The sequence below is a fragment of the Grus americana genome, chromosome 5 (assembly GCF_028858705.1).
Source record: "Grus americana isolate bGruAme1 chromosome 5, bGruAme1.mat, whole genome shotgun sequence".
NCBI classification, from domain to species: domain Eukaryota; kingdom Metazoa; phylum Chordata; class Aves; order Gruiformes; family Gruidae; genus Grus; species Grus americana.
Window position 1 is genome coordinate 34,146,910 of NC_072856.1, and position 23,910 is coordinate 34,170,819.

At 39.6% G+C, this 23,910-nt stretch overlaps 1 protein-coding gene across 3 annotated transcripts in view; it reads right to left on the reverse strand.

Annotated features, from left to right (window-relative positions):
* Nucleotides 1–23,910, reverse strand: part of ZFYVE26 (zinc finger FYVE-type containing 26) — a 55,720-nt gene that overhangs the window by 8,255 nt on the left and 23,555 nt on the right. For 2 of the 3 annotated variants that reach the window (XM_054825957.1, XM_054825959.1), the window contains exons 20-39: nucleotides 23,709–23,814; nucleotides 22,158–22,897; nucleotides 21,435–21,631; nucleotides 20,493–20,597; nucleotides 19,768–19,890; nucleotides 18,853–19,029; nucleotides 17,415–17,661; nucleotides 16,212–16,310; nucleotides 14,159–14,316; nucleotides 13,051–13,220; nucleotides 11,675–11,703; nucleotides 9,459–9,580; nucleotides 9,147–9,367; nucleotides 8,360–8,507; nucleotides 7,050–7,259; nucleotides 5,996–6,211; nucleotides 3,712–3,909; nucleotides 3,188–3,390; nucleotides 2,128–2,269; nucleotides 1,523–1,582 (exon numbers count right to left, since the gene is read on the reverse strand). In XM_054825957.1, coding sequence (XP_054681932.1) covers nucleotides 1,523–1,582; nucleotides 2,128–2,269; nucleotides 3,188–3,390; nucleotides 3,712–3,909; nucleotides 5,996–6,211; nucleotides 7,050–7,259; nucleotides 8,360–8,507; nucleotides 9,147–9,367; nucleotides 9,459–9,580; nucleotides 11,675–11,703; nucleotides 13,051–13,220; nucleotides 14,159–14,316; nucleotides 16,212–16,310; nucleotides 17,415–17,661; nucleotides 18,853–19,029; nucleotides 19,768–19,890; nucleotides 20,493–20,597; nucleotides 21,435–21,631; nucleotides 22,158–22,897; nucleotides 23,709–23,814 — 3,671 coding nt within the window. The remainder of the gene's footprint in view (nucleotides 1–1,522; nucleotides 1,583–2,127; nucleotides 2,270–3,187; nucleotides 3,391–3,711; nucleotides 3,910–5,995; nucleotides 6,212–7,049; nucleotides 7,260–8,359; nucleotides 8,508–9,146; nucleotides 9,368–9,458; nucleotides 9,581–11,674; nucleotides 11,704–13,050; nucleotides 13,221–14,158; nucleotides 14,317–16,211; nucleotides 16,311–17,414; nucleotides 17,662–18,852; nucleotides 19,030–19,767; nucleotides 19,891–20,492; nucleotides 20,598–21,434; nucleotides 21,632–22,157; nucleotides 22,898–23,708; nucleotides 23,815–23,910) is intronic. The other variant, XM_054825958.1, reaches the window with a different exon arrangement.

Below are 23,910 nucleotides of genomic sequence, written 5' to 3' on the forward strand. Positions count from 1 at the left end.
TCCCATATGAAGGAAGAGATGATAAAAGCTGCAGACTGATCTTGCCATGAATAAGGAAAGAAAAAAAAAAAAGGAAGAAAACAGAAGTGATGCCAGGCAGCTGGACTTGCTACTCTATTTTTACTGGGGGGTAGTGACTGCTGTTGCTGCTAAGAAGTGCTATTTTTCTAAGGGTCTCCATCTCACTCCAAACAGGCGTTCTGCCTTGTACATCCTGATGTGACAGAAAGAGCAGGGCCTGCCATATCCACAAATACTCTTTCACTGTGCCACCTCTGTCCAGAAGTGGCCCTTCCTATCCCAGACAGGAGGCAACTGCAAACTATACTGCTTGAAACAGTATCTTTTAGCAGCTTGTACTGGGTTTACGTGGCAAGGTTTTGGTAGCGGGGTGGGCTACAGGGGTGGCTTCTGCGAGAAGCTGCTAGATGCTTCCCCTATGTCAGATAAAGTCAATGCCAGACGGCTCCAAGACAGACTCGCCGCTGGCCAAGGTCAAGCCCATCAGCGATGGTGGTAACGCCTCTGCGATAACATAGTTAAGAAGGAAAGGAAAAAAAAACCAAGCCCAAAACAACAAAAAAAAAAACCCAGCAGCATTTGCAGCCAGAGGGAGGAGTGAGAAGATGTGAAAGGAACAACTCTGCAGACATCAAGTTCAGTGCATGACCGGGAGGAGGTGCTCCAGGCACCAGAGCAGAGATTCCTGTGCAGCCGGTGAAGACCATGGTGAGGCAGGCTGTCCACCTGCAGCACATGGAGGATAATGGTGGAGCAGAGATTCCACCTGCAGTCTGTGGAGGACCCCATGACAGAGCAGGCAGAGGCAACCGAAGGAGTGTCCTTATCTCAACCCATGAGCCTTTCATTATATTTTCTCTCCCCTGTCCTGCTGAGGAGGGGAGTGATAGAGCGGCTTTGGTGGGCACCTGGCCTCTAGCCAGGGTCAACCCACCACACAGCTCCTAATATATGGATGAGAAACACACAGAAAAGTTTGGAGGCTCGTGAGCTATCCTGACTGATAATCACCTCAACTTCTACCCAGACATGTGGAAGTAGAAGTCCCCAGAGAGAGTTTCCAGTTAATAAGCTTTACTCTCTCATCCAGAAGAACAGCGCAGAGATAAGCCTGGCCTTATTTATTCACTGTGTCTTTCAATGGCTATCATGAACTGCAGAGAGCTACCAAGTCGAAGCTCTCTACTCACACCTGTGATTGTGATTTGCCAGAGTTAAGTCACTGAACAAGGTGCACAGCAAGGGAAAAGCTGTACTTAGTTCTTTTGTAGGACCCAATTAGTTTGGAAGTGTCCTACTGAAGCAGCATCTTAATTTCCTTACCAAGCTGCCTTCAAATACATGGACATTTAAGACTTGAACTAGTGCCTTTTCTCACAGGACGTTTTTCTTTTGGGGGATTAAATGACATTTCGCATGAAAAGTCTTTTGCTTAAACAATTGCTGCTTGCAGGAATTACTTTTGTAATAACAGTGCTTGTTATCTCAAGTTTTTCCATACCTGAAGGACTCTAAATGCAATCCCAAACCCCTCCTCAATGTTTTTGCCTTCCAACATGACCTGAAAAGAGAGGCATAGACAAGTTTAGGGATGCACATTCCTTTTTCATTACATACAGTTAAATAATACTGCATTTCCAAATTTTGCCCAGAGGCCAAAAGACAATGCATTGCTTCAACAGAAAACAGCACCACCCCAACAAGAGCAGCAAATATTGGGTCTATTGTCACACAGTGATTCCCTGTGGAACATTGGGCAAGTTACAGATGGAGCTGAGCTGAAGTTAAGAAGGGTCAGAATAACAGCAGTATTTGCCTTGCTTCAAAACACAACAGAGTATATAGTCAAAAGGCCTATTTGTATTTGGGATCATCTGCCTCTGAAAGCTTGAACTTGGAGGAGAGGAACTCCAAGTTCTTGCATGTTCTCTGCTGCTTTGAGGAAAAATGGGATTTTTTCATGAACAGTAGGTTGCATACATGCCCAAGTAACCTGCCCATGAAAAATACAAGAGGCTGCTCCAACCATCAGATGTTTCAACCTGTATATCAACTTAGTATTGTTGATGAAAAAAATAGAGCTGTGTTTGAAATAGCACTAAGTACCTTGCAAGCAACATCCATTTTCATGTTGTTGTTTCCAAAGAGTGTGGGCAAGGAGGAACCTGTCATTTGAGATGTTCCTGAGCTCTCACATCGATGCAGGAATTTTGTTACTTCCATCTGCAGATCAACTGTATTGATGTGCCTAGATAGAGGAAAAATTCTTATTTTATTTTGAAATAAAGTGTCAATTATTATTAGTGTGAACTAATTTCTTGAACATATTTCAAAATAAGACATATTTCCAAATAATAATTATATTAGTTACTTTTTGCCTTTGTCTTTTGTGTAGCTAAGTCTGCAGCAATGAGACACTTTTCAGATCTGTGCACTTAACATGCATCACAAGCTGAACATGAGCACTTGTTCACATTATTTCAAAGAAGTGAGCCAGAGAATCTGGATGACAAATAAATACCTGTTCCCTCTTTTTCATCTCATCACACACACTTCCCCTCCCCACATTTAAGTTAGAGTCTAGCCTAAAAGCAAGAAAGAAAAAAGCCCCTAAGAAAACTAAGATATAAAAGCCCAAGTACAAGACAGATCAAGAGTACAAGGCAAATTTATACTTCAACTTTGGAATACAGGGATTCAATTATGTCTGGCACCTATAACCTGTACATAGTTGAATGTTTTGAATTAACCCCAGTAGACAGCTAAGCACTTGCTTAGTGGAAAGGAAGAGTAAAAGCTGCTTGCTTTGTGGAAAGGAAGAGTAAAAGCAAGAAAATTTGTGGATCAATATATAGTCGTCTATGCACTACAGGGTTTTTGTTTGGTTGGTTTTTTAAATTAAAAGAAGCTAGATGATACATAGACTGATATTTTTAGTAGAAACAATTGCTCATCTCTTGGGTTGGGTTGTTGGGGGAAAACGTAATGGGAATCCTATACTTGCAACTACATAAAAGTCAGATTTGGGTCAGGCACAGTTAGCATGTGTTAGCTAAAGCCAACTTAAACACAACCACTAAAACAAAAAGCAAAAACCAAAACAAAACCAAAAGACAAAAGCCTGGATTTCCTCTTTCCTACCATTTGGCTTCTTGTTTATAGATACCTCGACACATCTGTAGCAGACATTTTCTTCCGAAAAGTGAATGCCATTTTTTTCCTTCCTGAACTTCTTGAGACCTCTTGCAGATAGACTTTGAGATGGTCCTTGATCTTTAGAAGCCATGTCTGTTTGCCTCCCAGTTCAGTGTAAGACTTTGCTCCATGAGTGAAAAATCTAATGCAGGTCATGGCAGCACGAACATGATCCTAGAAGAAATACACTGAACACTAAGACGGTTCAAAGTACAACACCTTCACTAATCGTTGTCTGTACTAAAGCGCTCACACAAGAAGACAATACTCTGTTTTCGTTAAAACAGCAGTTAAGCTACAGCAACGCACTAGATCCATGACAAACACATAGCAGGTCAGCTTCAGTGAGGCTCAGGCCTTCCTATCTGTTTTTTTAGAATTGAAAAGTAGCAAAAATATACTTGTCCATCATGCGGATTTACACCAAATAAATAACCAAAAGTCTGACAGTATTCAACATTTCAAGGAAAGAGATGGCACTGACCCTTGTCTTACCTTCATAAACTGTTGCAGCTCATACAAAATATGGTAGTAGTTCTTTCTCTGCAAGTATTTGCAGGCTGCAATCAAGTAGACTCCCCAGCTCTCCAATCCTGGATCAATGGTTTCCAGCAAGTTCTCCAACATATGCAGTTTTCCACTTTCATAACTTGGAATGAAGATGCCTTCAATGAACACTTCTGATGGGGATTCCTACACAAATATCAGAAAGGTAGTTTGAAGCAAAGCCACTGTGGCTTGTTGATTTTCCTTATATATCATAAAGGAGTATTAAGTGACAGAGATCATAAAATTAATAAATAATTTAGGTTGGAAGGGATCTCAGGAGGTCATTTCATTCAAATCCCCACTCAAAGAGCGGCTTCCAAGTTAGGTCACACTGCTCTGGGCCTGTCCAGTGAAGTTCTGATCATAACCAAGTAGGGCAATTCGACAGTCTCTCTGGTATCCAGTTCCCATGTCTAAACATCCTCACTGCAAAAAAAAAAAAAAAAAAACCCAAACTTTTCCTTATATCTAGTTGGAGTTTCCCTTGCTCCAAATTGTGTCCACTGTCTCTACGCTTTTACTCTGCACATGTGCGATAAGCCTGGCTCTATCTTCCTCATAATCACCCGCTTGGTAGTTGAAAACAGCACATAGATCTCTGACTTTTCTTCAAGCTCTATCTCTCTCCTCCTATATCATGTGCTTCAAGCCCCTAGCCACTTTGGTGGCCTCCCATTAGACTTGCTCCACTTTGACAATGTCTGTTTTGTACTAGGGAACCCAAAACTGGGCACAGTAGTTCAGGTGAAACCTCACAAGTAGCGAGCCGAGGGGGATATTTACTTCCCTTGACCTCCTAACTATGGTCTCGCAAATGCAGCCTCACATATTAATGTTACTACAGAAAGAAGCGTGTGTGACAATATGGCCTGCATAAACATTTTAAAGACATGATAGGTATTTTTTTTTAATCTCAGAGTAATATACAAGCTACAAAGCCTGTACACATAAAATGTTTCCAATGAGCCAACTGAAAAATGTTTCATCAGAAGCCTAGAACCTTACAGCTTTAAAGGTAACAAACCTTCCTCTCTAGTTTACATGATCACTACCAGTCTCCTTGTCCAAAACTTCCACATCAATTGTATGTCTAGAGTATTTTCAAATTCTGCTGCTTAACTAGTGAAATTATTTTGCCAACATTGAAAAAATACGCAACTTTTCTTCACAGGCAGATTTAAACTGATATAAAGAACACATTTGAAAAGCAAATTTAATATGCAGATGAGTATATGAGTTTAGAATGACTGATGATATAATGAGAAAACAGAGCTGATAAGACAACTTAATTTTCTATTAATAAAGCTCATAAGCAGACTGAAGTTAATGGAATTTGGTGTTTCAAGTTGTACATTCTCAATAAGAATTATTTCTAATAATAATAATAAAAAAAAAAATCAGTGTGTCAAACACAAGCACAGAAACTTAAAGAAAACAAACAAAACCCCCCACACTCATCATTCAAGCTGGTGAGATATAATGGATTCAAGTCTCCTCCACACCTCCTGAGAAGCACCCTTAATGAATTCGTGAGAACCTTGTGGGGATAATTTCTAGGTTTAATTGTAATTTAGCACCAACAGAACTGTTTTCTCCAGATATTCTTAAGCCCTCCTATACTATGCAATTTTCCTAAGGGAAAATTGGAAACCACTGTTTGGCTTCCCTAGACTTCTGTTCTCCGGGTTCCTGTGGGTTTCTGATTCAACAAACTATACCAAGTGACAGAGCCACTGTGAGAGAGAGAGTAAAATGTCTAGCGTTATTGGCATGCTGGAATTCAAAATCTTCTTTCTCTCTCCTGAACTGTATGACAATAGTCCCAGATTTTCAGCTTTGCAGAAAAAAGACAAAGTGCTGTTGATGCAGGACCTCTACAAAAAAAAAAAACCAAAAACACAACACCAAAAAAACCCCAACCCAACCCAAAAAAACCCCTCCAACCAAAACCCAAACCACTTTCTCCCCTCTAGAAGCCACTGTTTCAACACAATGGGGAAGAGAGATTAAACATAAGATGTAAAGATCAAAGTTATTTTTTCATGTCACTATGTTGCTGAATTCTTGTCAGTCACTGGATAGTTTGTATAACAACATTTAGGACCTCAAAACTGTGCAGAAAAACACCCAGAATGCTGCATGATGCTCATTACCATTTTAGACTGGCCTTGAAGTCCTCTTAGCTAGTTTTCACATTTCAGTTTAGGTGATGGCAAATTAGATCACTCACCTTATTTAACAAGTGAAGCAGTGCTTCTCTCATACAGTCGTGCCTCATGTAAAAGCTTATTATAGCCAGATTAGTGCCATAACTATGTAAATAGAACAAGCATTCTTGATAGTAGCTGTTGTGTTGAATCTTCCCCTCACACATCATCTCCAGAGACAGACTTCTCGTTCTCAGTGTTGCTTCAAGTTCCCTCAACGTTGCAAAGTAATCGTCATCCTGCCGTTAAAACAGAGAATTGGTAGGTGATGAGTAAGAGGAAAACTTTATTTTCAATTAGATCTTGCCCCTCAGCCCTGAAGCATTTCTGTGATAGTTGTTTTTAAAAGAGATATTACTTTAGAGGGGTGAGTAATGCTTTTTAGAAAGACTAGATTGGAACCCTGCTATCAACAGAGTTGTTGACTGTTGCTGTAGCTAGCGTGGCTCTTTCCAGGACAGACAGGAGGCTTATTTAGTTAAGCACAATTCCAGTGTCAACAGCTACTTCAATAATCTAGTTCAAACAGGGCTTTTTATTCTCCTAAAATATGTATCACTAAGAGGTCTTTCATCATAATGATTCTGCAGTTACTTAGTACTAAAAGTCATTTTTGGTACCTAATCAGAACTTCCAGAGCTAATCCCAAACCATGTAATAGTGCTTTTTGACAAGGAAAGAAGAGTGGGACAGCATTTGTAAATTCTCCTTTGAATTCCTGCAAAGTTATCAGAGTTTCAGTAGGAAAATGGCATCACTGCAGCATCACAACATACTGTTGGGACTGAGTTTAATTTCCTCAGACTGTAGTAATAACAGGTTAACCAATACAGCTTCTTTCCCCTCCACTAAGTATACCACAAATTACTATCAAATCCTATGATCTCGTTCTCAGCCACCAATTCACTCTGATGAAACAGATAATGAATTTTTCAACAAATTCAGTTTGCAATATGCAATCATGATAAAGGAAAAACCCCCTAACACTTGATATTGTAACATGCATTGCTGTAAGATGTGTATTACAACATTACTTAGCCTTACTATAGCCCTTCAGAGCAGACAGAAGACTCTTACCGCAATGAGTATGGGCTTCACTGTGGACTCCAGGTACTGTATCACATCCTGGACTAGCCTTGAACCATGGTTCAGCTGGTTTAGATCCATAGGTGGCTTTAAACATCGGTTAAACTTCTCTCTTGCTGAACTTAAATTTCCAGCTTTAAGGCATGCCATGCCCCAGGCATGCCATGCTCCACCTGGATCCAACCCAGATTTTGTAGAAACCTAAATTCAAAATTGTTTGTTAATATTGCAAATCAGTCCCGGTACAGAAAGCAGGAAAACTGGCTTATCACACAGTCTGTGATTGTGACCTTTCACTTCCTAGAGCACATTTCCCATTAAAAACAAAACACAAAAAAACCCATGCTGATTATTTCAATATTACTGGCACAAAATGCCAACTACTGAAGCACCTGCGATCTCCAAACAAGGAAGTATTTTTTTTATTGTACAAGTTTAAGCAACTATTTATCTGGAAAATTTCAGTTCAGCAGTTTCAAAACTCAGGACATTTTCACATCCACTTTTCTACAGCAAATGGTTTTTATAGAGTAGAATTCATCAGGTTTGTGGTTTAAAAAAAAGCAACAGAAGATGCTTCATGAACCACTAGGAAATTTTTCATTTTGCATAACTTTGCTGATCAAATTTATTCCTGATTTTCTTTAGCAGACCAGCTGCCTTTAAACATGAACTGTTTTTATTCAAATAGGTCATCTGTTCCTGCTGTTTATTACCCCTTAAAAATCCTAATCAAGTTTGTAGTATCATAATCCTGTTCTTAAACTGCAATGCCATAAAACAGCAGCTTACGAAATACTGGGAGCAGGAGGAAGACAGAAGATGATAAACCACACCAGATGAGCTCCAACAGATTTGCCACCATTGCTGATTTCCAAGTAAATGCTTGGGAAAAGTGCCTTACTAGTGTCTGCTGTGGGATTACAGACAAATGAAATCAAACATACAAACTTCAGATAAAGTCCTGCCACAAAGGATGTCTCAGCCCTTCTACTGGATGCAACATTCCTCCATTTAATGTCTTTCTTTCAGTTAGTCCATTCCATTTTTAACTGTACTGGAAAACAAGGCCCCTACCCTTGCCTTCAGCAGCCTGCTCTACAGCAGAAGGACTTTTCCTTCTCAAATTTTTCCAGTGTTCAAAAAATTATTTCTCCCTTGTTTAAAAACTTAATCCCAGTTTGCAACAGTTTAAATATTGTCCGTTTCACAAATCACCTCCATCTGAACTCAGGAGGGAGAAAAAAAAAAAAGCCACTACAGAAGCATTACTAACATTGACATCCCTCCATTGTCATTACCTCTATAGCTAGTTGATAGTACTCTGCTTCCAGAAGCCGATTTCTTAATCTCGTTACTGCTGCAGGGAGAAGAATCTGATCCAAAGATGGTACTGGACGGTAGGCAGCAGTAACCAAAATATTCAACACATCCACTTTGCTGATGTAGCTAGGAGAAAACAAAGAGGTTAAACAAATACATACACTTTCACTATTATCATATACTTACAGAACTTTATGTCTCTTACAACAGTGGTTCCTAATCACCAGTATACCAGGTTTCTCTATCCATCATACCATCCTATTCAGACTATTTTTTATTGGGCTTTTTTTTTCCACATTCAGTGGAACACCAGCAGGCCCTGATTGCTGACACTATCTATATATTACCAAATCAAAATAGTACATGTGAAATTTATATAACACCTGCCACCTCAAGCTCTGTAGGACAAAACTTGAGGAAAGTGTAAAATGCTCATTCTCAGGAAGTGCAGGTTTAAAATGCTATATTGAAATATAGATTGCAGAAAGCAGATACACAATATCAGAAGCAGAATATTTACCCTTGTCTTTGTGAATTATTTCTCCCTACTCTGAGAATTTTCTCAGTAATTATTATGTAGTCATATTACTTGAATTTCTACTATTTGAACTCTTACATTTATTCTTACGTCATGAACTTCTCTTCTTGTTTAAAATGTCCATAGTGCAATCACAAAACAACCTTCTCACCCTCCACTCCCCAGGAAAAAAGGATAACGGCCTCGACAATACGTCAATACATCCTAGCGAACATCTGATAAATCACCTGTCACAGAGAGCTAGATCCTGGCTCCTTCCAGCTTTTACAAACATCATTTTGGCACTGAAGAGCAATTGTTTCATGATGTCCATAAGGAGACCAGCATCCACCTCAGGATTAGTAAGCCCTTGGGACAATTTGCAGCAGTGCTCTATCAGTTGGTGGCCACACACTATGCTGTCACTGTGCAGGCTAAGGATGGCAATACACAAGGAAGAGCTGGGAGCCTGACAATTTGAGGAAAGACAGACAAACATGGGTATTGAGGTAGTTCTCTAGGGAACTGCTTATATTGGACTCTCTTTCTTCAGACCTGACCTGTTCATAGTAAAATTCACTGCGTACAATTTCATTCTCCTCTTCATTCAGGGAAAAAATCCATTCAAGCTCAGTCGCCTTGGGTATTTGCACCACTGTGGAATATTCATTATTAGAAGTTTCTGCAGCCAAAAAGAAAACACCGGGTAGAATCATTGTACAAGAAGCAACAAACCTGGCTAAGGACACATAATGCAGAGTACTCCTATACTCTCGTAAAACAGCCATCTGTAATCCTCTCCATTGTGCCACTTCCTGCCAGTATCACATGTCCAGCACACAGATTACAGAAACATTTCCATTCCTCAGCAGGCTGCTGAATTGTACCTGAACTTACTCTCACTGTTACCAACACCCTGTCACCAAAAACTGGCTCCAGTAACATGTCTTCAAATGATTATCCAAGTTATTAAATATTTCCGAACAGGAGGGAACTGGAAATATGCAAGCTGTGGGTTACAGCTAAAAAGGGAAACTGAAGAACCAGTTGTAAAAGAAAGGGTAAATGACTTAACTGCCTGTATCTTCTTTTCCAAATTCAGGTTATTTATTTTAAGGTATAGCCCAGCAGCTTAAGAGGAAAGATTGTAAGAAGATGAGCTAACTCCTGACATTAAGTTTTCATATAAGATAGTACTGCAGAAAATTGGAGTTTGGATCAAATGATTCAAGAAATGTAATTTCTGTGAAAAATCTTTTTCTTTCCTCCACATTAAGGACATTTCTGTTTTGAAATTAGTAACCCAGAATAGCTACAAATCAAATATTGTTTGTCATCTGAGTGCAGCTGAGAATGCACAAGCCCCCTGATGCTCAAGTTTGTGATTGTGGTTCCTGGCAGAAAAACAATGGCCAATCTCACAATGCTAAGAAATGGAGAATAATGCTAATTTGCTACTCTTTCCCTGGATCAACTTCCTCTTCTCCCTGGAAAAACTTAACATTAAAAAAAAAAAAGTCTCAAAGTTAACTGTTCTAGATTTCACAGAAGGACTGTTAGAGTGTGGAGTAACTCTAAAACTGCAGGGTGAGTAACAAAAGAAACATGCTTTTTAAAATTGAACTGGAAACTGGAATAATTAGAATAATTCAGGCTTGAAAACATTTGATAAGCCTTCTTCACAGCCTCATCAGGTAAGTTAGAAAAGCAGAATAAAACACTTTCCCTCTTAAACCTGAGGATTTCCATACTGTTCTTATTCCCTCCTACTAAATGAATCATATGGGCCCAGTGATGTGTAGCAATGCTGGAGGCAAAGAAAAAGATTTAACCAGAAGCAACAACTCAGAAACTGTATTTCAGCTGTTTCAGTCTTGTAACAAAGGTAGCAGTAAAGCAAACTTCTGTCAACAGAAAAAAAAAAGCTCCAATAGCTCATCATACTTAAAAAGGGATAAGAAAAGAAAAATATTCTCAGCTGTTTTGTAGCACAAATGCAAATTCTGCACCATGTTTCACATTACTGCTATAAGCACTTCATATACCTATGTTTTGGTCTGCCAGAATTTCACATCAGTGTAGGAAAACCTTGCAGAATCACCTCAAACACCAGACTACGCAACAAACAGTAAATACCTTCTGAGGAAAAATGGCAGAGAAAAAGTCAACTAAATTTTGTTATTATTCCTGAAGTGTTGTGATATTAGATGTGGAAATTGAGGCACTGAAGGGAAATTACTAGTCCATATTCACACAACCAGCAAAGGAGATGGAACTCAGGATACAACCAGACCCACAAGAGGGGCCTCATCCTGTGCTACCCCCAGGCAGCATGGGCTATCAAACACCACAGCACACTGCGGTGGTATTCAGAGTTGTACTATCATGGTTTGTAAACAGAGGATCACTCAGCACAGCTCTGTAGTGGGCTAATTAATTCCTACTCATACCACAGCCTCTTGCTGACTGTTTCTAGTATGCAAAGTGCATTCTCCAACTGTTGTTCTTCAGTTCCTTCCTTTAATCCCCATTCAGCATGTTCAATACTGGCTCAGACATCTCTCCTAAATCTCAATTTCCATTCAAAGAAGTTTGGAATGCTCAATTTCAGCCTGCACATGCAATACCCATCAGATATTTTGTAACTGAAGTTTCGATTGCCCTTCAACTGCAACTAAACATATCAGCTTCCCATCTCTAACTCTGCTGCTAATCAGGCATTTAAAAAAAATTAAAAAAAAAAACCCCTGAAGTTCAACATTACTCTACTCCTTACCTTCCACTTGGTCCTGATCTTCTTTTCTGCTGTAATAAAATGACAGAAAGAAACATCATGCCTACTCCAGCACACTGGGGAAGACATAGTTTTAAAAGAGAGATCAATATGGCTAGCTTTTCTGAACACTGTCTTGTAAAAATCTAACATCTCTGCCCCCTGCCCCTACTCCCTACTGTCTGGAAATCTAAGATGCTGCCTCTGCATTGTTGTATTTCAACTACATGAAGTAATTAGTTCTTATAACCATCTGTAGGAATACCAATGTTGCACACATCATAAAAAAAGCAGACACTGAGAACAAGAACTGTCCAGTATCAGAATATGTCAGAGCTAAAATGAAGTTTTTGGCTTCCAGATCTCTGTCCTTAAGATTTAGTTGGTTTTGCTATATAAATAAGGATGAGTATAAAAAAACCCCAGACACTTAAGCAATTAAAACATGTCAGGTGGCATTCAAGCTCACTGCTAGGCTCTGCTGACCTAATCTGGCAGTGTAAGTGACCATTCTCAAGCAAACTGTTTTAGCTAGAGGTGACTGCTTGTTTTTTCAGAGGTTCCTTTTCAGATCCGCACAGTATTCCTCTTTTCCTAGCAAGCCTGCTGGTACTGCCATAGCAGATACTGCTATCTGCAGGCTTGCTAGGAAAAGAGGAAATGCAGCTGAAAAGAGTGAGTTTTACTCTCTGTGACCCTGTCAAGCCTGCTGATAGCAGTATCTGCTATGGCAGTATCAGCAGGCTTGACAGGGTCACAGAGAGTAAAACTCACTCTTTTCAGCTGCACTTTTCACCAGCTGGTCTAACACACACACACGCACAATGAATTTTGGTCCAATCCTCAGCTTAAAGCAACCACATCATGAAAATCTGTCATCACAGCTAGTCCCTTTTATTAAGGAAATCTTCAAAGCCTATCTAATCGTGAACTTGCTTTTGAATCCCCAAGGGTTCAAGGAGTCATAATCAAGGGATTATGGAATGACATAAAACCACCGGTATGTTCAGCAGAGCTAGTGAACATGTGATGTTAATCCAGGAGCCGAGTAAACTGCAAGAAACTTTGTCACACTGTAGTAGTTTGTGCTGAATATGTTTTGCAAAGTATTCAATTCTCAGGTTTAATGATCGATTAATGCTTAACGAATGAAAGACTTTGTTGCCTGGTTCTCCAATGTTCTTTCTAATATGAAAAGTAAACTGAGGCATAAGAAACATCCCCACACCTATCAAACCTGAAAATCCCAACAGCTGGAGGCCAAAAAGCTGATGTTATTACATTATCCAGATAAACCCAAATACTTATTTCTCTCTCATTCCATTCACGTACTCTGCTGTGTACATGAAATTGAGGAGAACCCAAATGGCAGGACTTACGTGCTTATGTCTTGTACCAAGCCAGGCTGATGTTCTCTGTTGTAGTAGCTATAGCATTGATCGCATACACGAGAGAGATTTTCTCTGCAAGCTTCTACTGCCATTTTCTTGGTGGAGCAAGAGCTGCACACCAGCCTGCCACAGCGCCTGCAGTGATGGCGCCTGTTAAACTAAGCAAAAGAGGTCATGGATGAGCAACAAAAAGAATTTACTACAGTCCCCTCCTATATCTGCCTCCACTCGTGAGTAAGCTTACTCCATTTGAAGACAGGAAACAGCACGCATGATGAGGCTTTACAGAACTATACAATGACTGATTCTCACTGTTACAATTCCTTTCTGGAGAGAGCATGGCAAAGAAAAAAAAAAACCACCACAAAAAAACCCCCCACCACACAAAACCCAGAGGCAGGTATTTAAAACGTTTGCTGCAGTCTTGGGCTTTCCGCTATTTAAATTGTCCCAATTTTGATCACAGCACTATTTAGATCATCTCTTGGAAAAGTCAGAAGCTGTGGACCATCTTTCTGACACCTTCTTAGTAATTTCCAAATTCAAAAGCAACAGATACTTTGAGAAATCAGTACTGTTTCTAAGCAATAGAAGAGAACAGAATGCCAGCACACCTGCAAAACTCAAAATTAATCTTCTCCCTTAGAGCACCAATGCAGTTGCTGGAATACTCTATGAAACAACTGGTTACACTTAGAAAAGTGTAACCATCAACAAAGATTACATTTTCCATATTGCTAACGTGAGCATCATATAATTCAGATTATTCCTTGCCAGCACAGTCAACTAGATGGCCTTTTGAAATATTACTACTGCTATTAGACATTTTTGAGATCTCATAGTTGTCTCCTCTCTGATGACCAGATTTCCTCTTTAGGTTTTATCATTTCACAGGACTCTGCAAGGAGCTAACTGTTGCCAGTCTCCTCAACTACACTAAATAGAAACTAATGGTTAAATCTCAAAGGACTGGCAATCTTGTCAGGTCTATGCTGATGCAGTCAAACATGCTAAAGCTTAGGACACAGACTATGAGCAAGTGTTCATATTAAGGTCACAGCTCTAGGAATGTCTGTACTTCGTTTGTGCTCCTTACCATAGTAAAGCGTTCAGTTTTGCAAACCATACATATTGTTTCAGTGTCATCAGGGATCCATTGCTGCTTTGGTGGCGGCTTCTCAGGAGGCACAAATTCTTGAGGAAACAAATTCTGCTGCAGACTTCTGTCTCTAGGACTTGCAGATACGGTGACACCTTAAAAAGAGCCAGGCCAAGAAAAAGATGGAACAGGATTTAAGCTGTTTAATGGAGTCTTGAATACCAGAAAACACTATAGACTTACTGAGGCTAAAAGATCTTTCTGGTTCACAAGACGACTACCATTATCTTTCAACCAGGCATGGCGGAATAACATTGTGTAAGGAATATATATGCTTTAAGCTAAAATTATAAGATTGTAAACTTCTTGTTCTTCAATACTGACAAGCAAGAGCACATACTTATTAATAGACCTTTACCATAACAATTAGAGAAGTATAAGACAACTTGTCAACATCTGTTCTTGTATCATAAGCAGAGACCTAGAAGAGGAAGAAAAAAAAAATACCCCGGTGTATGGATACCAAAAAACAATATAGCATAAAATATAATCTTAAGGATACCCTGTGTTGACATTCCTGAAGACTGAGACTTTTTCTTGTTATCTCAGGAGAGGTGTGGTACAGCTAGCAACAGCATATCACTCCCTGTTCTGGCTCCTCTACAATCTACTGTGGTGAAATCAGTTCAAAGAGGCAGGAGTTTAAGTTTTCAGCCTTCGGGATTTTTGACCTTGCCAATGAAATAGTCATTGAGTCAAGGTTACAGTATTAGATAGGCTTTTAGTTTACACAATGTGAGCCAGTTACACTACAGGCTAATTAAAAAGTTCAACATGTCTTTGCAGCCCTGCAAGCCATCTTCTGTGTACATGAATACTAAACTAAAAAAGAAAAAAAAAAAATCTCCATTCCAATAAAGCTAAGTCATGCTCATCCAAGTAGATACTTGGATATGTGGATTGCAAAGGAACATTAGAAGACAATGCATTCAAGTTTTCTAACAACATACAGATATTAAGCCGACCATTATGAGAAAAACTGAAGAGCTACACAGCCTAATCCAAGACGCTGCTGTCACTTCATGTAGGCAGAGCAGGAAGAGTCTTCAGTTCAGGATACAGAACCAGAGAACAGTTCAGACACCCTAAACTGTAGATCAGAATATCACTGTGCAGCTCTAGTTCAGACCCATCACTGGCTGAGAATCACCAGCCTTGGAGGTCTGAGGATATCCTTTGCTAGTCGTTCCCTGAGAGCACAGACTGTGCACCTCTTGTCTCCCTCCAAAGAGTGCATCTCTTGCATTAGATGCTGAATGGAACCTATAGAAGGATTTGTGGTTGGTTTTAAGTCACAAATATTCTTCAGTTGTTTTGGTTTAAGTTATGCTGTTTCTACTTATTTGTGTTTGAGGACTGTGAGTGGAACCTCTCAGACAATACAAGGTGTGCTATTTCCCTCCGGTCACAAGAGGAATCCCAGAAAAAAATAAATTCAAGGACCAAAAGAATGACGAAAAAATAAAACATGGATGAGATTTCTACTGTAAAACCAAAGTTAAGATCCAGAAGAAAAAATGTTACTGAGCAAAGAACAGAAAGACAGGGAGAAGTACCACAATGACGGCCTTCCAGACAAGCTCTGCCTATATACTGAGAGAGTACAGAAGTCAAGACACAGAAAGATTAACTTGCAGCACCATTAATCCACTAGCAACCTAGCTGTGGCAAAGAGGTAATTTTTGTTTTCCTGCAGATGTAGTCCTGTTTCCTATGGTCTGTTCAGGCTTGTTTTTTTCTGTAGGGTCAGGAATGAAAAGGTTTTGTGCTGACTTTTCAGACAGTTTGCAGATACTTACCAAAGATCAAAACAAACCCATACACTACTTGTTCCTGTTTAAGTTTTCTTTTAACTGGGCCCAAAGCATCCAACTGTAGAGACCTACTATCCTGCATTAAATGCGACCCAAGTTACTATTAAGCCATGGGACACACATACATAGAGGACAAAACAGATTGAAAGAAAATGGCACCAAGGTCTTAACCTTACCAGTAAAGCTGACAGGAGATAGTTCCGATGAGGCTGATTTAGACAGTGCTTCACACTCCAACACCTGATTGAGACTTTCTTGGACACGTATCAGAGAATCTAAGACAAAGGGAAGAAAAAAAAAAAATCAGAGAACAATACTAGCCATACATCTACCTGTTTTTACAAAGATTAGAGGAATCCATTCACACAGTATGTAAGAATGTCAGCACAAAACAGGACTAGTTATGTGATTACAAATGACCAAGTTTTCATGAAAATTAGCCCACAACAATTCATGCAAAACTATATAAAATTCAATGACCTAAAACACAGAAAAGGGATCCTTACCAAAGCAACAGACTACTGATAGGCACAGGAGTAACACAACAGAGAATAAATATCAGATGTGAAAACAATTAGTTGACACAAGATGCTCATGGAAAATATTAAATGCTTCACATTGCAGTGGAAGTAACATACTTGCAAAGTTATAGGTCATTCGGCAGGAAAAGATAGATAAGTCTGATGCTTTTATGTTAGCAAGAGCTGCATCTTTAAATCATGAAACAAAATCAACATTTGGAAACTGGCATAAAGCAAGTTGGTACCATATATATAGGTATAAATAGATACAGATAGGTACACACGTCATGCAGTTTTAATACAGTGAAACATAAGTACTGGACTTGATTTGCAGCACCCTCTGCTGTTGCGGTTCTAAAACCCTGAAAGGAGAGCGCCAAATGCAGGGGAATCAAAGACAACATGGATGAGAAGGGACTGGCAAACCAGAAAGGAGAACTGTGCTGAGAATTTTAAATAGAATTTTTATATGAAAAAAGCAACAGGACTCTGGTAGAAGGAAAAACTATGGAAGATTAAATCCCCATTCTATCTGGGGGAAGATGCAGTTGGCTGCAGGTTTTAGAACTGCGTAAGTCATCAGTGACTGTGTTAAACAGGAATAAAATAAAATTGAACAATATCATAAGAAAAAAGACCCAAAAAGAAGCAACGAAGGAAAGTCCAAGAAACTTTGGAAGCTGTTGGTCCTTGAGAACATCTATTTACAAGAAAGGCAAAGACTTTAAGAACATGTTCTGGGCTAGAGAGAGAGGAGGCACACATCTAAAAATGTTGAGGCACAACTGGTGACGTGATTCTGTGGGGAAACTGCTGTCTTTCACTTGGGAAAGAAAGGCCATTCTCACAGACAGTCACCTGATCTCTTTTCTTTTAATGCGAAAGGGAAGTTGAGAGCTTTTTCTGCATACTTGGAGAGCAAATTGTCAATGTCATCTACTGTAAAACCGATTTCCTGTCCAGCTAAGAGTTGGTGTAGTGTCTGCACAGCAACAGCTACCCAGTCCACCTTCATATTCATGAGGAGCTGTTCCAGCATGAGCAGTGGCCTGGAGGAGAGGTGGAAGTAGTTAACACGGGAGAGCTCAGGCAGAGTCAGCAGCACCTGAGACACAAGGAAAAACCCATAGGTTAAAGTTATACATGTTCAAAACCGTATTTCTGTGAGATTAAAGACAAGAAATTAGCACAGTGGCTTATGCAGAGGATGGAATAAAATACAGAGGCCAAAAAATGGAGGTGGGACCTCTCAGACCTATTTCTGCTTTTGTTTCAGAATTACTGAGTGGATTTGCAGAAATTACTTAGCTTCCACTTTCCCATTCTATACAACACTGTCTCATTTCAGAGGCAGTTGAAGAGTGGAAAACATTTTGTGACCCTGTGACAAATATGTTGTAGCAGGGTAGGGCACATGGTCCTATTAAAATAAGCACAGAAAAATAATATTAGCCCAAGCCTCATCCTTCCATCATTTGAGGAAACATCAAGAGGAGGAAATAAGAGCAATTCTCCTAAAGACGGACACGTAATATGGACACTTTCCAAATTAAATCACGTGTTCAAAAGGGACAAGTAAGGAAATAGGAAGCCCAGCAAAATACTGTTGTGGCACACACTGGAGCAAGCTGCTATTTGTAGTCCTACAACAAAATATACATTATCAAAAGCACTGCATTTAGTTTACATACAATGAATTTGACTAAGGTAGTCTACTAGTTAATGCATCTATTCCCAGGCTGAGCACAGAACCTATATGACTTCTGTACAGGCAATGGCCATCCAAAAAGAGGAGTGATACTGTCTAGCTTTGGAAGGCACTTGGGAGAAACATGCCATATAAGTGTCAAAGACCACCATACAGGTGAGAATATGTTTATATTGCTACACAGGAAGGACACCTGGTGTTTCTAACACAGAGAATAAGATGAGGGTGCTTTCTTTTTCACTGGGACAAAGATAGCGACTGTCCTGATAAACACCATGATTTTATTTTACCCCCCGCCCCGCCCCCCCAGCCTGTGCATTCCTCCACTCCCTACAGCTCAAACACCAGACTGCTCTGTTCATATTGAGAGCTACAACCACCTCATAATACAGGAACTGCAAAGATGGAGAAGAGACGTTTTAAGCTATCTCTAACCTTCCTTTGGATCCTAAGACTCACGATCTTAGACCTGGTATGGTGAGAATGCTCTGGTAAAATCTACAGACTTTATATATTATGTGTATATTATAAAATTACTTACATAATTCTATATTGCCATTAATCCCACAATGCAGGAGTTTTACTCACCTTTGATCCCATATAGAGTGCCTGGATTTCATTACGGCGTGCTGTTGTCAGATTCACGTAGAAGTGAGCTGTGAGGTAATCAGCCAAGAAGTGAGAGGCTGCCAAGTTCGGATGCTGATCAAGGGACTGTTCACTGATGGCAAGGCAAATACCAGGGTCTTCAATTCTCTGTAAAAGCTACAAATAAAATACAGTGAATCCCTACTACGTTCCTGGAAAGTAGCCTTTATGAGAGGCAGTCCATGACAGATTATTGCCCTACAATGGTCCAGCAAGCATAGTAACTTGCATAAGTGTCTTACATATATAGGGATTATTCAGATAATCCATTTATAGACTACTCATTGCCTATTTTCTCCATTTATTAATCAAAATATTTTTAAAATTCAAGCAAGCAAAAAATTAAGGAAGGAATGGGACAGAAGGTGTAGTGATGAGAAGGCTTCACTTTGCTTCCAGAATATTTTCAAAGCTATGTAGTCTGAAAGAGCCCGCACTTCATTTTATGCTCTCTGTTATTAGCAACATAGTTCCATAATTATTAAAACCAGAAGAATTCATGCTTCACTAATTTGGGCCCTGACGCACAACTGACTGATTCCTGCTATTAGCTTCACTTCTGTTTCTTCTGCTTGAGCAGCACAGAAATGCTTCACTATGATTTTTCAGATAAAAGGGGCCTTGTATTTCCATGTAAGTGACATTTATGCTATTAGGTCCAACAACTAGATTGCCAAGCTGGATTTTCACTTAAGTGGAACAGGGGAGAGCCAGGATCCTAAGCATATCTAAGCAAATAGCATATCTCAAGAGAGGAACCAAAAAGGCCATGAAAACACACATGAAGAAGGCAAAGAAAACAATTCTCAACTTACTTGACCTACGGATGTAAGGCTGAAAGAGTTCTGCTATTACCTGCAATGCTTTTTCCATGTCTCCCATCTCCAGTAAGTAGAGAAGGTGCTCACGGTGAAGGTTGATCAAGTCTTCTCTTGGGACAGGATACAAACGCCCCCATTCCTCACACAACTCATAATCCTAAAGAATTAAAACAAAAAATAGAGTAAAAATAAAAAAATAAAGAAGGAAAAACTCTACTCTCTGATACAGCTGTTTCTCCCAAAGTTCTGATCGACTTCAAGAAATTCTGTAGCTTAGACTCCTCTCCCACATGCAAAAAGTAAGTAATTACACTGACAAGGAGAAGACGATGATAGTCAATTTTGTGAGAGTCACAGCCTTCATTGAGAATATCTTCCCATCTCACAGTAAGCAAGTTGGCTTTTTAGAGAGACACTTTTAAAGCCAGCCAGATCTACAGTATTATTACTTATATAATAATCAAGCCTGTATTATGCCAAAAGCCATGCTATTAAAGTCTTCAAAATTCTAAGAGAAAAGAACAGGTTGTATCTCAGATTAAGAATTATAACTTAAACTTAAGGATTATTAAGTACCTGTAAATCTTGACATTAAACACAGAACTGTATTTGTTTCTGTAGCACAGAACTGAGGAAAGGAATTCTTCCTCCCCCCAGTAATCTCTGTTGATCAGTGTTTTCAGATGCTATTTCAACAAGTTTATCTATTCAAAGTTTAACGCATTCTAATTCAACAAAATTCGCATGATGATGCCTAACCTTTGCTTTCAGAATGATATTCATGACAGCCTGGGGGTCATCAGTGCAGGCTTTTTTCAGATCCTGCCAGTCATTCCACAATGGTTCATTTTGCACATTCAAAATCTGAAAAAGTTAATATTAGGGCAGCACAAATTTTAAAAGTTTTATCTACAACACTCATTAAGCCTAAGAAAACAGCTGAGCTGATCAAATCAAGAGATTTCTGGGATGATGCAATGCACTTGCACTGCAAAAAAAGAGTATACAATTTTCTCAGAGGTATGAGTCTACAAAGAACATTTATAAGGGAAGATTTTCAAAAGACTAGAGGGCAACGATTATGGATGAAAAAGCACATGTACACTGCAGACACTGCTGGCACTAACAGAAAGACAACCGAGATAACTCACAGTTAGCAGAACCACCACCAAACAGAGCTCAGCAGGGATTTATGACCCTTTTGCTCTGTTTGACTTTTCAGTCTGTGCTGAACTCCAGGCCAGCTAGTCTGACTTAACTTGGTTATCTGCAGTTAGAAGAACTGACTGCAATACAGACACGCTTATTAGACTAGTCTTGTACACCATGTCTACCTGGTACATCTACACCTCTCAAGTTTCTAAAATGATGAATTGCCATGGAAAGCTTTCTGAGGCTCTAACGTTTGTACAGAATGGAAAAACAAAAACTTTGCAAAAAGCAGCCTCACACAAATGTTTATGTCCAATCATGTTTGCAGACCTGAATGCTAATAGGAGAGTGGGAAAGTTATGAAAGATGGAAGGAGAGTGTTAATTGTATACTACAGCACTGAAAACACATGAACTGTTTTGGATTAAAGACCTGAAGAGCTATTATTATCAAAAGAGAACCAAGGGCTAAGACTTTCTCAAAGGACAAGCATATTTGCTCTCTGCTGCCTATTTCATCTCACAGGTTACTTAAAGAATTACTTTGTACCTTTTGATAAATCTGAAGTTCTTTCTTCCTGCTCTGCAGACTGGCTTTTAGTTCATCAGTTATGCCCAAATCAGAAATGCAATAAGCTAGGATTTCCAAACTGGCATCAAGGGGCCATCTGTCCAGATAGTGCAGGGCCAGCCTACTTCTCAGTGTTGCATTTTTTACTGGGAACAAGTATTGCCAACCATCTTTATCTGCGGAGGAAACAAACCACTAGTTTGAAACTCAGTTTCTCTAACTTGGAAAATAGAAAAATCCCCATCCTCACTGGATCGCATCACCAAAAGAAACAGTACAGCGCTGAAAAATCTATACTAGATTTATCCCAAGCGTCAGATTCTTGGGAAGTAACCAAAGTTAGCACGGGACACTTAGTATCTTTAGGCTCCAAAAGGCACCTCCTTTCACAGCATACATCATCCATGTATGACAATGACACTGCTGTAAGACAGATTCCATTAACGGCACTCAGCTTTTCACAGAAAAATACCACCACAGATGCATTCCAGTTCTCTTGTACTAAATTGGTCGGGATTTGCACATTTGCAAAACAGAATCTGCACCACCAGAGGAAGCAAATCTAGGATGAAGGGAAGGGATCTGTTTCTGTCTTTGGATTTGCCCAAGGACTACTATCTTAGTTTCCACCTCCTGATCCAGGCTGTATTCTTCATTAAAAAAAGAAGATGAAGGAAAAAAGCCTGACTAAATAATTCTTACCTTCAGCAGTTGCACAGCTCAGCACAGCATCCTTCACATTGACCAGCTCCTCCACATCCTGACTGTACAGATCCAAGACCTTCAGAGCTCTGTCCCAATCCTTTGCAGCAAGAGCTTGCTCAAAGACTCCCATTAATACCTTAACAGCTGTGGTGGAATGCAATCCTAGGAGAACCAGAGACATGTACATCTTGCCAGAGAAGACAGTAGCCAAACTACCACCTTCCTCTTGCTGATTCTGAAGTGGCTCAAACATAGCAAGAAGAAATCGTTCCAATATTGGGAACTCCTTCAACAATGCTTCACACTCCCTGGAAATCTGTTCCACACCTAAGGGAACCTCCCGTTTGCCCCGAAATTCCATCCAAGATAAACTTGATTTGGGAATTTTCTGTATATTAGATGCACTTAGACATGCCACTGTGGCCATTAGCTTCGACTGAGACTTTAGGAAGTCCAGGGAGGAAGCAGTGAGTGTGTGCTGGCTCAAGTCATTCACAGAGGATGGCACCTGAGTAGAGATATCCTCAGAGGTCATTGCAGAATTGTGAAAAGGTATTTCAACATCTGGCAGGCAGTGGTAGGCACACTGCTGTGCTAAGTTGCTGATGTTTGTCAGAAGATACTTTGCCTGGCTGTTCTGCCTTGCACTGCACAAGGACAGTGGTTCACAGCAACAGTTAACAATAACTTGCTGCACATTCAAGTTCAATTCTTCTTTAGCCAAGAGAGAAGAAAGCCTGCAGGATTGAAAACAGAATCGAAAACAGAATCAGCTTACCCAGCACATCTAAAAGGTACTTTACAATTACGTATTTTCATAAATCTTCCAAAAACACAAGCCCCCTAATATTCTTCACAGGTACATATAGAGGAAGAGTACATATACTATGCTTACTCAGTATGAAAAAAACACAGACAGCACGACATCGATAACTCAGAGCTTATGCTGCCATTCCTTTTAACAAAAAAAAAAAAAAAAAAAAAAAAAGGAACTTACTCATCAAACACTGACTTTTATCTAAAAGCAACATACTAAACCAGTTCACCATTAGTGCTCATCTTTTTAAGAGCTATTTTGTCATATCAGACCCTTTCCATGCCAGCCTAATTTAATAATTTGTGAGGGAAAGACCTTAGATTATCCAGTTTACCTACTGACCAGGACAAGAGCCACACCCAGCTGTATTCTTACGAATCCCAACTGGTGTATTTTATTTCATTGCTAAGCTGCAAGTGCACTGCTCTGAACTGTCACACATTCAGTTAAAAAAATCCACGTAAATGCACTCTCTCTTTACAACAGACAATAGTTGTTGAAAATATGGATCCACAGTTTTCCCTACCAAAAATCTTCAGGTTGGTAGAGAAGCCACTGACAAAGCTCCTCCTTGCACACCAATCCTTGCAGCATTAAGTGATCGCCTAGTGGGACACAGCAGGCTGTACTACCTGTGCTAAGTAGCCAGAGTAGAATTTAATCCTGGCTGAGGTCCAAAGTCACCAACACCAAAATGACCTAGAGAAGTATATAATCTGAAGAGCACCAACCTGTCAGGATGAACCTGTCTCTCAAACACAAGCTGGGAAAGCAGCTGAGATGGACTCTGCTGTAACAGTATGAAAGGGTTCCCCACTTTCACTTCTGTAGATATATCTTAAAAAAAAAAAACCCAACAGAATATTTATCATAATACAAACCCATTAGCTGAATACAACAACCAAGTCTTATTTTAAAAACACAAAATTTAAG